The sequence below is a fragment of the Pinus tabuliformis genome, chromosome 7 (genome assembly GCF_031772625.1).
Source record: "Pinus tabuliformis cultivar Carrire ecotype Pingquan chromosome 7, CPIR1, whole genome shotgun sequence".
In the NCBI taxonomy this organism is placed as follows: Eukaryota; Viridiplantae; Streptophyta; class Pinopsida; order Pinales; family Pinaceae; genus Pinus; species Pinus tabuliformis.
The window spans coordinates 1,407,478,826-1,407,492,498 of NC_142293.1; the positions used below are offsets into that span (position 1 = coordinate 1,407,478,826).

General features: G+C 30.8%; 1 protein-coding gene across 2 annotated transcripts in view; it reads right to left on the minus strand.

The window, feature by feature from the left end:
• LOC149252924 (uncharacterized) overlaps positions 1–10,803 on the minus strand; it is a 55,899-nt gene extending 45,096 nt beyond the window's left edge. The window contains exons 1-2 of one of the 2 annotated variants that reach the window (XM_089459833.1): positions 10,619–10,803; positions 9,777–10,497 (exon numbers count right to left, since the gene is read on the minus strand). In XM_089459833.1, coding sequence (XP_089315959.1) covers positions 9,777–10,450 — 674 coding nt within the window. In that variant the 5' untranslated portion in view covers positions 10,451–10,497; positions 10,619–10,803. Of the gene's footprint in view, positions 1–9,776 lie in introns of both variants that reach the window. The other variant, XM_089459832.1, reaches the window with a different exon arrangement.
• Between the last annotated feature and the right edge of the window lie 2,870 nt (positions 10,804–13,673).

A 13,673-nucleotide genomic window follows, 5' to 3' on the forward strand; every position in this document is an offset into this window, starting at 1 on the left:
CCAAACAATATATTGAATGTAGGCTTTTTTCACCCGAAGAGAATATCCCCAAAAAATTATATTATTAATGATTTGTTGTTTATTTCATTTGTCTACCATTATTATGTTCAATGTTTTTGCACATTCTATTTTCATGTATTAGTGTAGAAAGCATATTCCATACTTATACTCTCTTTCTATTATAAGTAGAAAAAATTCAATTTCTTCTTATATTATATTAAACTTTATAAATCTATTATTTAATACAAAAATACCTTTATACTTTAATATTATATTTTTACAATTTAATCCTACATAAAAACAATCCACTCCCTAGAATATATTCTAATAATCATTAACCTACTTACTTTACAATTTTATTATAAATATTATTTTAATATTAATTTTCAAAATTAAATTGGAAAAAAAATTAACAATTAAAAATAAATAAATTTAATCTTTTTATTTATTATTAACCATTTTTTTTTTAATATTTTATTAAATCCAATCGACTTCTACACACATAGGATCCTAACAATATACTCTCTTACAAACTCTTATAAGTCCATAGGCCTTTATTATTAATATTTCATAACAAATAACAAAAATAAATAAATAATATTTTAAATTTACTATAATAATATTTTTCCTTCCTTTTTCTCATCTTAAAATTTTTTTATCATATATAATATTACTTAATTTTGTGTTTGTCTTTCGTATATTTTCCCCCTTGAGACCTAAATATAGTTTTATAAAACCACGTTTAATTGAAACGGAAAGCCATACTCGGCATTTTTCAACTCGAAATCACTTTTTCAAAGAATGAGAGGAAAATAGTTATTTTACGACAAGGTTAGGAAGATTAATTGTGGAAAGATGAGCTGGAATTTGTAATAGGAATGGGACGTTCACTTTGTGTATACATGGAATATTGAAAGAAATTAATGGTTGCTTGTCTTTTATCTTTTTTGACATTTATATTCACAAGTTAGAGGCATGTTCGAAAGTAAAAGGTTGTGCTTGCACTACTTTCATGGGAATAGTCATTGTCCTTTCATGTTTATATACTACTTTTATGATGGGATGTTTTTTTAATCTCTATAAATAGTAATAAAATAGGGATAATTTGCAATAAATTGTTACGACGACAAAATTATTAATTAATTTTTTCTTTTTTCATATTTTTAATAAAATAATAAAAAAAAAAAACTTTATTTTTTAAGTAAATTTGGAAACAACTCGGTGCTATTTCATGAGGCATGGTTAAACTCAATGTTGTTTTCACTAATTTAATTTTAATGTCCCGTTTAACATTGGATTTAGCATTGAATTTAGTGTAAATTTAGCATTAAAGATTTTGTTTTCCTTTCATTCATCTATATAGTAAATTTGACAAAAACTCAATTCTATTTCATGGGGCATTGTTAAATTCAATGTTGTTTTCACTAATTTAATTTTAATGTCTTTGCTTAACATTGGATTTAGCGTTGAATCTAATGTGAATTTAGTGTAAGTTTAGCATTAAGGTTTTGAGTAATTAAATATAAGTAGTGCTTTTCAAAAGTTAATTTTATAAAATATCAAATGTTAGAAATAAAGTGTAGTCTAAATATGCGATGATTTTGCTAGCAAAAGAATGATTTTTCCTACATGAATTTCACTATATCGGATCCAAAATTTTGGAAATCTAGGTTACATCTGTCAAGTTTCAGAATCCATTTCCACAATAAAAAGAATGATCGTAACACTCCCAGTGTTAGATTTAAAACACTAAAATAAATTTAGCAAATTCTAGCAAGAAAATCATTGTTCTAGCTGAATTTTTCCTTGATTAGACAAGTCCATATATTAATCCTCATACTATGAGAGTATTCATTTTTATTTTAATTAAAATCCCTCATTATAAAAAAAATAAAAAAATAAAACAAAAAATATTTTTTAATTAAAATCTCTCATAAAAAATCTTCAAATTATACTCTCATTTCTTTTTTCTCTCTTCTTTTCTTCTCCCTTCTCCTTTCTTTCTTAAAGTTTCCATTCTTAGGTTTCATCCTATAAGAGGAGACTTCCACAAGGAAAATAATGACTTCTCCCTTCACTTCTCATACCCTTTCTTTTTTAATTCACTTTAATATTTGTTTCAACAAGATAATGAAACAACATTTTCATTCTTACAATATGAAACTAATTCAATATTAAACACACAATTGAAAGTGAACTTCTAGTCATTTTAATCACCTAAACAATCAGATCCTATATTTACAACCAACCAATTTGAAAGTTTGCTAAAATATTTCATGTCAAGCTCATATGTATCTTGGATACACCCAACAAAACCCTTTGCAACTTTGAGATGGATCTCCTTTGGATCCGCTATGAAATTGGAATCAAATTAATAATAAAAGTGTTATAAGATCTACTCTACCTTAAATAAATAAAACTACTAACAAATTGCTTGTATATTGTCTTCATCAACTTTCAAAGAATCGTGATTCTTAATCAATTTAACTACACACTAGAATGTAATAAAGTAAGACCTAGAGCCTTTTATTTCAAACTTCTTTGAGAAATCATGTGTGTATATAAATTGAAAAAACTTAGGACATAATTTGTATGTTGGGAAGGAAATGCAACCAACCTAAGTCAAACATTTCAAATGTATTCTTATTGTTGAAAGTTGAAGTGCTTCTTGTCATATTGCAAATGACATTGCTAACTTATTCTTATTGTTGAAACTTGAAGTGCTTCATGTCATATTGCAAATGACATTGTTAACTTAGGGTTGTGGTCATAGTATTTTTGTTCTTGATGTCCTTTTCTTAGGCCAAGGTATCTAAATGTACAAGTGTCTCTTGAATTACCCATATCTACAAGTGGAATGAGAACTCACTTTCATCCGGACCCTTTAATTCCTCTAGCTTAGGCTTGTAAACATTGGATACAACATCGGTGATATGTTTTTCTCATCCATAGGATGTGGCATTGTGAATGATTTATATTTTGATACTTCCCAAGTGACCAATAATGACTATTGTGCATGTAACTTGTCATTATTGCAATAAGAGATTAATCAAAAATCAATTAAAAATCAAGTTTTAAAAAACATTTACATCTAATTTTAAGTCTTGAGATTAAAGACTTTTGCTCGATAATCCTTGGAAAAAACATTAGAAAACAAATCTGTGAAGATGGACAATATCATGATTCAATTCAAAAATATATTAATATCCATAGATATTACATCAATGTCTTATGGTTAAATCAAAACTCTTAACAACCATATCTGATGATGAAAGGAATTTGAAACGGAATTTTCAATGGATTATGGATTTCAATGCGAAAGATCTATAAGTTTGAAGCAAAGTAATCTCTGAAGTGAAATTGAAACTTAGCGATCTATGGACCGAATTTGAAACTTCGCAATCTATGGAGCGATCTTGCAAGGCAGCGATATATGGAGGGAATTGGAAACGCAGCGATTTATGGAACGACTTTGAAACACAGACGCTGTGTAAAGCCAACGAGGTGAGGTAGTGGCAGCTAGTCACGATTATGATTATTACGCTCTAGTTGAGGTTTTAAATTTAATTTAATTTTTAAATTTTGATAATAGCGAAAATAAGAAATTAAATTCGGATGCTTAGTCAATTAATACGATAAAAAACAAATGTAATATGTAATTTTATTACTTAATATTTGTTTTTTATAAAAAAATTATTAATGATAAAAATTATATTAAGTTTAGTTTTTCGGTAGAAATCATATACGACAAAATTTTGACCATTTAATATAGTTGTTACTTAATAATATTTGTTTTTAATATATTAATAAATTAATATCATAGTTATGTCTCTACATTGCTCTCTATTTAAGCCTTTGCCATGGTCTGCCGCTTCATCACGTCAGCGAAAAATTTCTTTTATATGATTTCTACCAAAAGACTTTGCTTAATTCATTATGGATTAGAGAAACTTGAATACAAAAATTATATTGTATAAAATGTATTATATTTATATAATATTTTTTTTTTTTAAATTTTAAATTTATTAATAAATACAACCAAATTATTTAATAATTATAATATATAATTTTTTTATTATATATATATAAAATCAATATTAATGTTTTTATAAAAATATATATACTATTTAAATTTCTTATAACCATTTGAATATATAATAATATATTATAATTTAAAGAATATATATTCTATTTTATATTTTTAATATTATTTACATATAGAAATAAATTTTGAAAAGTAATAAATTATTAAGGAATTTAGACTTCTGTGATCCATAACATTGTTTAGAAAATCTTCGGCAAAATCACATAACCAAACTTTTGTCTATGTGATTTGGTTATGTGATTTTGCCGAAGATTTTCTAAACAAGTAATAAATTGATTTTATTAGGATATATAATGATAAAAGCATTAAAAAATCAATATTGCTCAATATTAACAAAATGAACATTAAGATAGGAATTATCATAAAAAAACTTTAATGTCATCATATTCATTCTAGGAAACCTTAAAGTTGTATAAATTGATGCTTATAATGTTATCATATTACCTGTATCAAGGGCATTCTAATTTTTTAAAGATATTTGAATTATAAAAGTTAATGCTTTACCAAGCTTTCAAGATGTTGAATTTATTTATACAATTAAAGACATAATTAAAATAAATGATTTAATTAAAAAAATTATCACTATTTAAAAAACAAAAATGTAAAACAATTAAGAAGTGATATTATATGATTTTTAATGGTTGAGTAAATTGACAATGATGTCAATTAGTTTCCTAATAAACTCATTTTAGAATGTTGACTACAGGGTATATCTACTAGGTAATTGTAAAATTTGATATAAAATGTTGTTAATAAAAACAAAAATTATATCTAGCATAAAAAAAATAACACAACACTCTTAAATAATTAAATTTTTACATTATCAACTATAAATAAATGTTATAAATTTGAAAAGTAAATTCAATCTCTTACATTTTTGGATGAAAATAACAAAAAAAACAGGTAATAAACACAAACAAAAATTATATTTTCCAAAAAACAAATAATATAACATTGTAAAAAAAAACATAATTATACTATAAATAAAAATTATAAAATTGAAAAAAAAATCAATCTCCTCCATTTTTTTTAAAGCTATATTCAAATTTATTACAAAAATATCTCAACCCATCCATCCAAATTACTAAATATATTTTTCCATACTCACAAATACCACAAACCCAATTTACTAAAATATTACTTTTCCATATTTACATTTCCATTGACCTAAGATAATAAAACCGTAATAAACCTATAACTCTCATTATAAAAGCACAACTCTCTTTTGCGTGATTTCACAAATATATATATCAACTTTCAAGAATCGTGTTAGAGTTTTTCAATACGAACAGATTTCACGTGGACGGATACAAAGACAAAAATATTTTTATGCGAGTTTTTCAAAAAGTTGAGGTGTACACAAGAAAATGCAGACAAAGAAAATCAATCACTCTGCTTGTTGGTTGGTGGACCTCCCATTTTTGAAGCCACTTTGTTTGACTTGAATGGCACTTGCTTGTTGGTTGGTGGACCTCCCATTTTTGAAGCCACTTTGTTTGACTTGAATGGCACTTGTAGGGATTAATAGATCAAATCGATCTAGCCTGTAAGGCTAATCAAAGGCAAAACGTTCTCAGATATTGCAGAGAACTATTAATGGCAGAGAAGTTCATTTAAGTACGAAATTAATGGCAGAATCAGTTATGGCGTAGTTGGTAAAATGCATTAAAATCTGAATGAACACATTCACTGAATACCACATATTTGGTTGTGATACGGAGACAGAAAATATTGCAAAAGTCGAAAAAAGAGTTAGAAATATTTTCCATAAATTGATTAATCCCAGTGATTAAAACCAATTTAACCGTGGGGCTTATAGCATGATGAAGCTATAAGCAAAATCAAGTCAACAAAGCGCCGAAGGAATCTGAAGCTCATTTTCTTTGTTCGCGTAACGAAAACTCCAAACGCAGGAGTGCGAAAGTTACTTTCAATGGTGTTTACTTAGCCCACTCTGGGAACCCCACTCAATCTACTCTAGTTCAGCATGGGACGACGGAAGAGCTAAAAAGAAAGGAGTTGTCTAACTAGTCAAGAAATTGTTTAGATTGTTAAAAGTGACTAGAATTTGGGTAAAAAAATTCAATTTTTTTTGTAAAGGTAGTGGTTGAATCATGTTTTTGATGGTGAAAATGGATTCAACACCATCAAAAACGTCTAGGACACCTAAAATTTTGAAATTTAACAACTATAACTTGGATTTATAAAAATCCTTGCCGGATTTTCTCTAAACATGACAGAAATTTCCATAAGCCTCGTTAAAAAGAAATTATTCATAACTCAATTTCATTAAAAAGTACTTCAAACAGGAAATCTGACCTAATTTATGGGCTGATAGATTTTTTTATCATATTTGTCTGTAAAAATAATAAAAATAACTGGACATTTCAAGCTCAATTATTAAGCTTAGAAGTTCATTTTACAGCCCAGTATGAAAGGATGTGTAAGTTTGTCCATCTAAGCTCCTTTAAAATAAAAATAAAAAATAAAAATTATGTTCTAAATATAAAAATAATGTTTCATATAATGAAAAAATATGAGTATGCTGTAAATTAATTAGGAGTAAAAAATGGTGTTTAATTTTATACTTTTCAAAAATATTTCAATAAAAGATTTATATAAACTACTTAACTATTTTAAATAGAAAAAAATTTAAGTTTTTATAGTTAAAATTTTAATTAGTTATATATATATTTTCTTTAGCATTCAAAAATACAATTTAAACAATGATAAAAAAACATTGTATTTTACACTTTAAAAATATTTAAAGAAATTTATCCTTCTCAATTCATGTTAAATTTATACCTAAAATAAATCTATACTAATTATTTTGTAAATACTTGCATTGATGTAACTTAACCCTCCATAAATCTCAAACAATTCACTTAAACCTCGGCATGAGAGTAGCACACCCAAATCATATTCGTAAGTCAATTCCAGTAAACAAAATTCAGGAATTTGCTCTCCGAATCTACAGATTGAGTTGGATTCAAATTAGCAATATCTATACAGTTTAATGTAATGGTAAAAATATGTGATTTTGAAAACTCCTTGGAAGAGACTAAATTGTTAGTGGACATATTATTAGTTTAGTTTATGTAAAGGGTTATAAATCTGTTTAAAATTATTTTTATTTTACTTTTAGATTTATTAAATAGAGATTATTTTTTTTTTCATTCTAAAAAAAATTTGCACTTTAATATATTTGATCACTCTGGGATTTGTTAGATCTGGAGTTAAGAGTATCTAGATTAGTTTTAACATATAGTTATTTTAATTTTTGTTAACATAATAAGACATTACAATTCATGGCCTAGAATAGACTGTGACAGGTGTTCTATTAAGACACTCCATGGTGAAAATGTCCCCTGTTCAAAAGGCCATGCCAAGGGTTGGTGTGGCCTAGGCTGGGTGTGATCTCTGGGTGACTTTGACAGGTTAGATGTCCTTGGGTCTCCACTGCTCAAGCCGTAGGTTGGGTTCAAGACTCATATTACCTAACAAACAAAACAAAAACAAACAAAAAAACAGGACACCAGAAGACATTACAACATCTCTTACATACTTTGCTGACATCTTTTCCATACTGGGCTAGAGAGCTCCCCTACCTCTCTTCCATACTGGGCTAGAGAGCTCCCCTCCGCCCAATCACAACGATATGCTAAAGAGAGCCTAAGCATTCTCAGAGCACTCAACATGACATAGAATGGTTGCCCATGTGCCTTTAAATTAGGAGATTATAATTATCGTTTTTTTGGTTAATTTGGAGGGACTAGCAAGTTTAGTTTGACTAAGAAAAACTGTCAAAATTAATTATAGATTATACCGAGCCTAGATCACACTGACTTGTGACATGGTTAGACTTTTGTACCCACCAAATTTCCAATCAACAAAGCACTCTAAGATCACACCAAGTCTGAACCATATTTGATGCAGGGCATCCGAACACCTCAGCGAAAATAAAATTAGAGAAAGAAGACACGTGGACAATCATACGGACAACCAGGCCAACCTTGAACAAAATTTGGTTAATGAACTAATTTCAGTTAAAATTCAGTTAAAACTGAATGTATGTATAATAAGATATGAAGAATTCATTAGTGAATGAGAAAAACATGGAGAGAAAAACCTGTGCATGTGAGAGAAGGTAAAATGTAGTTGCTGGAGAATTCTTGATTAAGGCTGAGATGCCTTAAATTGTAACTGAGTTTGTACATAATAAAAATGCGTTTTATGTGAACTTGTGTCTGTGTATTGTTTGCCAGCATTATGTTTTATTTTTTCTGAAGCCAGGGCGTTTTTGTCAAGTCGGCCGATGATGTGGAGATCGAGCTTTGGAAAGTGTTGTGTCCATCGTGAACGTGCATTGGATGTAGGGATACGGCGATACATGGGAGCCTGCCTGGGATGAGGGGCACTCAGTGCTCGAGAAAGAAAGCGAAGACGAAGAGGAGGAGGCGGAGGAGTCAATGAATGACGTTGGAGGCATCCTTCGTGCAGCAGAGCTAACACGTGCTTGTATCAAATTTAAGCCACACGCTGGAGGCATCAAGGCGATTCAGTTCAAACCGAAGTGTGACACAATTTATCTTCCTCCGGTCGCAATAGCAGACTCTACAGAGATACCGTTCCGTAACCTATTCGCTTTTGAGATATGCAGACCATTCGAATCGAATTATGTTGCGTGTTACTTGTGTTTGATGGACCAGGCGTGGTTTTGCTCAGAAAGAGCGGCAGCAAGAATTCACAGCTGAAGCAACAACAGCAAAAAAAAACTTTAAAAAGAAAGTTCGTGTGTGGGTGAATTCTTGGAAGGCTTTGTGCACCCATAATCCACATGCCTTAAGACTATTTTATTGGGGAAATGGGATTTTGGTTTACCCCAGAATCTAGTCCCTTGACTAAACTTTTTGCACCAACAAAATTCCTAATCAACAAACTTAACCCTTAACACAAAATACCGTGTCACATCCACTATTATTTTAACTCTAGCCTCTGGAATTTTAGTGTTTGGAATCAATTTACAGTAATCCCACTTGTGTTATTTGTATTCATAAATTTACTTGAATTTACTATTATAATATAATAATAAACCCTGGAAATAACAAAAATATGAATTTTTCCAATTATCAATTTGTGCTTTCTTTCATTTCTGGTAGATCCCTTTCCAAGCTTGGGATTTACTCTTCTCAATGCAGAGATAATCCCAACATTTCCGGTAGATCCCTTTCCAAACTTGGGATTTACTCTCCTCAGTGCAGAGCTAATCCCCACATCCCCACATAAAATACATATGCTCACTTTTTTCCCTTTTCAAGAGAGGACTTACTCTCTTTCCGGTTGATCCAACCTCCTCAATGCAGCTAATCCCCACATAAAATATATATATGCTTTCATTTCTTCCCCATTTCAAGAGAGTGACTTACTCTGTTTCCAGTTGATCCAATCTTATCAATATGAAGGATAGAGGAAGAATCAGAGTGTTACGATAGTTAAACATTCACAATATTATTACACAATATTGTGCATACTATAACATAATAGAGTGGTTGCCCTCTAATTCGAATTCATTAAATCCCAAAAACCCTAGATTGGCTAATCTTTAAATTTTCTAATAATAAATATGCTAAGAAGGATGTGGTTGCAGGTATTGAGATGAAAATTTGCGTACCCTTTGAACTGAGCCAGTTCCCAGCCGGTAATGAGCGAAACAGCATGCAATGCTTCCTTCCAGTTGTTAAGCGTTTCAGTCTGAAATTTCTGCTGCTCTCCATGCCGTTTGAAAGCCTCTGCATAACTACGTCTGATCCACCCCGCATCCGAGGGCTCAATGTCAAAAAACAGAGGGAAAACCCTTTTGTCATTCATAACCATCTCATACAATTCGGACAAACATTTTGGGGATTGAGCGTACTCCTTAGAGAAGATTGCCAGATGAAGCTTGGCAGTTGAGATGGCATGCTTTGTCCGGCCATCTAAAACCACCACCACTTCTTCTTCTTCTTCTTTACTCTTCACAAATGCCCTTACCCCGCAGGACTTGAGCACTTCGTACAAATTGTCCACAAACCTATTGGCCGATATTTCATTGTTCTGATAATTAATGAATACATCATATTGAATATGCTCATCTGGAGATGCTCTCTTTTCTTGAATATGCAATGAAGAAGCTATGCACTCTGTGGCATTTTCCAATGTTGAAGCCCTCAAAGAGAGCAACAAGATCCTGCCAATCAGATGCTTTAATGCAATGAACAAGGCAACCCAAATACATATACAGATATATACATCAGGACACCATGGTAGAAGTGCACAATTCAATGTTACCAGGGTAGAGTTCTCCATTGTTTTGGCTATGCCTGGTTATTCTGTTTTGAAGAGCCCTTATATATCTACAAACAGCAATAACGTATCAGGAAGACGAAAGGCGGTTCCAAATAAGAGACGTGCGTATTAGTGCTAGTGCTAACCCTGAAGAAACGAACAAACTGGGGTATTAGTGCTATTGCTAACCCTGAAGAAACGAACAAACTGAGACATGAAAGCATTTTATTCTCAGGATTGTTACTGTAATTCCTGTTGTGTTAAAGTAAACACGAAAGCATCCATAATCGTTATCATCGCCATTACTGTGATTCCTACTTTGCAAACGCGGTCGCATCGAATTCTCAAGATGTGTGATGCATCACATCTACCTCTACATACACTCGAGGTGGGAGACAGCACATTTTTTCCCTGCAATCGTCAGCATATGTACCAGAAAAGCGTGTAGGCCCAATTTCCATTGGCGTTGTCTAAACATTATGCGTTTGGGAGTTTTTAGTCGGAACGTAGAAAAAGACATTTTGTTTAAATTTTCAGTTTTATTTGTTCTTTAAAATTAGTTTTTATTTATGGATTCATTATTTTGGAAAAGGTATAGTTTTTTTTGGATTCATTATTTTGGAAAAGGTAAAAAATTTGGAGTATTCTCATTATGGAGATTTTATAATTCAAACTTGTAACAAAGGCAAATTGAGAAAATACACCAAAAACTTTCCAAAACATATAACATATAGATTACAACATTTATATGTTGTCCATATTACATAAACCATATGGTGTGCTCACTTTTCTATGTTAGTCTTCCATCCCTTAATTAAGGATAGTGGAATTGAAATTGATGGTGTTGGGTGTTTTTAATGGGTTTAATGGTGAAGTGTGTGTTTCTTTTATGATGTTATAAGTAGTGTTTTTAAAATCGATTGTTCTAATGGTTGGAACCCTCTTCTAGTCCAACTCGGCCCTTAACTCGGACCAGGGACAGGTCTAGCATCGAACCGGACGAGTTGGACCCCAACTTGGCTGGTTCATTACCGAACTGACCTGACCAACCAAATTTAACTTGAACTAGACCAGCTCAGTTGTAGTAAAAAAAGATTGCCTCGTGGACCCCAAAAATTATATTTTTTTGTTTTTCTAAAACCTTAACCCCTCTACCTCTCTCCCACACCTATAAAGTTAATTAGACCCTTCCACATCTCTCTAGCCCTCTTATCCCTATTACTCTAATGCTTTGAGTTTGGAAACATGAATGAAAATCTTAATATATGTTTTTTCGTTAAAAAATCAATATTTAATGTGCTTTTTACAAATATTGAGTCCTTGGAATCAACTCGTCTAAGTCGATTTTGAGTCGGAGTTGACCCTAGACGAGTTCCGAGTTTTAAAACATTGGTTATAAGTTCAGATTTAAAGGAGTAGAGTATCTGTATTTTTATAGATTTTGTTAGCCAAATTGTTAAAAGAAGGGGTTTCTTTATTTTATAAACGAAAAGACTCATATCCAATTTAATGTTGTGATATTAAAATTAAATTATCATTTTTATTCATCTTAAGAACTATTCATTTTAGAGTCAATAACATAATATCATTTTATCTTTAGGCGTTGTTTATGGAGGCATCAATTTCGCCACGACAGTGAAAAATCCTCGGAATTTAGCACCCTTTTTCTTTTTTCCAAAAAAATGATAGTAATAGTGTTTGCATTGTGTTATTGATAGTGGAAATGGATTCAACATCAAAAACTTCTTAGGTCACTCAAAATCTTGAAGCTTGACAGTTGTAACCTAGTTGTCCAAAAATTTCAGCGAGATTTTTTTATCAAAATAATGCAAAAATTTCCATTGTTTTTATGCGTAATTATAACTAGATATAACTAAAAGGTGTTGTCTACTAACACCACAAATTCTCTCAGACGACAGATTTCTTGCCGGAATCTAGTAAAAAAACTTCAAAAAATAGAATACTGGAGTATTTGAATCGTTTTTTATGCTGGAAATCGATTCAATGCCATCAATAGCCCCTGAGGCATCCAAAATCCTGAAGTTTGACAGTTGTAACCAAGATTTCAAAATTTTATGCCGGATTTTATCATAATCTTGCTGAAATTTCCATTATTTTCAAGGCTAATTGTGGGTTTTTTAGACTACACTTACTAATAATTCTTTAAAGTCAAGTACTATTTTATAATTTAGTATAATAATTCAAGTAAACAGTAAGATTAATATTATCCGCATCATTATGCAACATTAAATGTTGAGTGAGCACTTAGCTATTACCCTGCAACATTGAATGTTGAGCATTAGATTATTACCATTAATGTATATGACACTCGCGACTTATGTTACACAATACTGATATCAAATTGCTTTTCAATTGAAGCACCGAGATGTGACTGCACATTTAAAATGGTCCTGTATCCGAAATTAGGGATCACTCACGGGCAACCAATATTTGCAGATTTATAGCTCCATTAATGCATTGGGGTAGTATATGCCACCCACTGGATTTTGTACTTCATTAAATCCAATGGTTGGCATATATCGCCCCAGTGCATTAATGGAGTGATAGCTCCATAAATATTGATAGCCTCACTCATGAGTCTCAAATTTTTGTTTGATGTACCAACCGTGATGTGACTACACATTTAACATTGTCTTGTATTTACAGACGAATAATCTTTGAAGTGCCAATCTGCACTTGCTTAGGTTACCATATCTATTGTTATCGGTATACGATTTACCGATATTGAAATTATTTTCACCCAAGAATGTTTGTCAAACAAATCTCCCAATGGACATCAAACGAATCTATACAGTAGAATTTGGCGTTGACTAATGAGGCCATTGTCTAGATGATGAATTTCTCGCCAGAGTCTAAAATTCTTCAAGTAATATTATTGTAGCAGTGTTTAAATTATTATTTTTTTCTATAGCGAAAATGAATTCATCACCATCAAAAACCCATAAAACATCCAAAATTGTAGCTTCGTTAAACTACGCTCTAGATGTGAAACAAATCGCCCAATTAAAAAACGATCTTAATGTCCATTTTATCGGTCACTTACATATACATCTTAGCACACATGATATGTATCCATTGCCATTCAAAAATGGTCCTTTTGACTTAAGAAGCACGCCACTCTCTTTAGAACAAACATTCGATACCTTCCCACAACTAACCATACAAATTAAACATGTAGTTTAACTATTTTATTTTTTTACGGTATATTTTCAGGTCGGTTTTC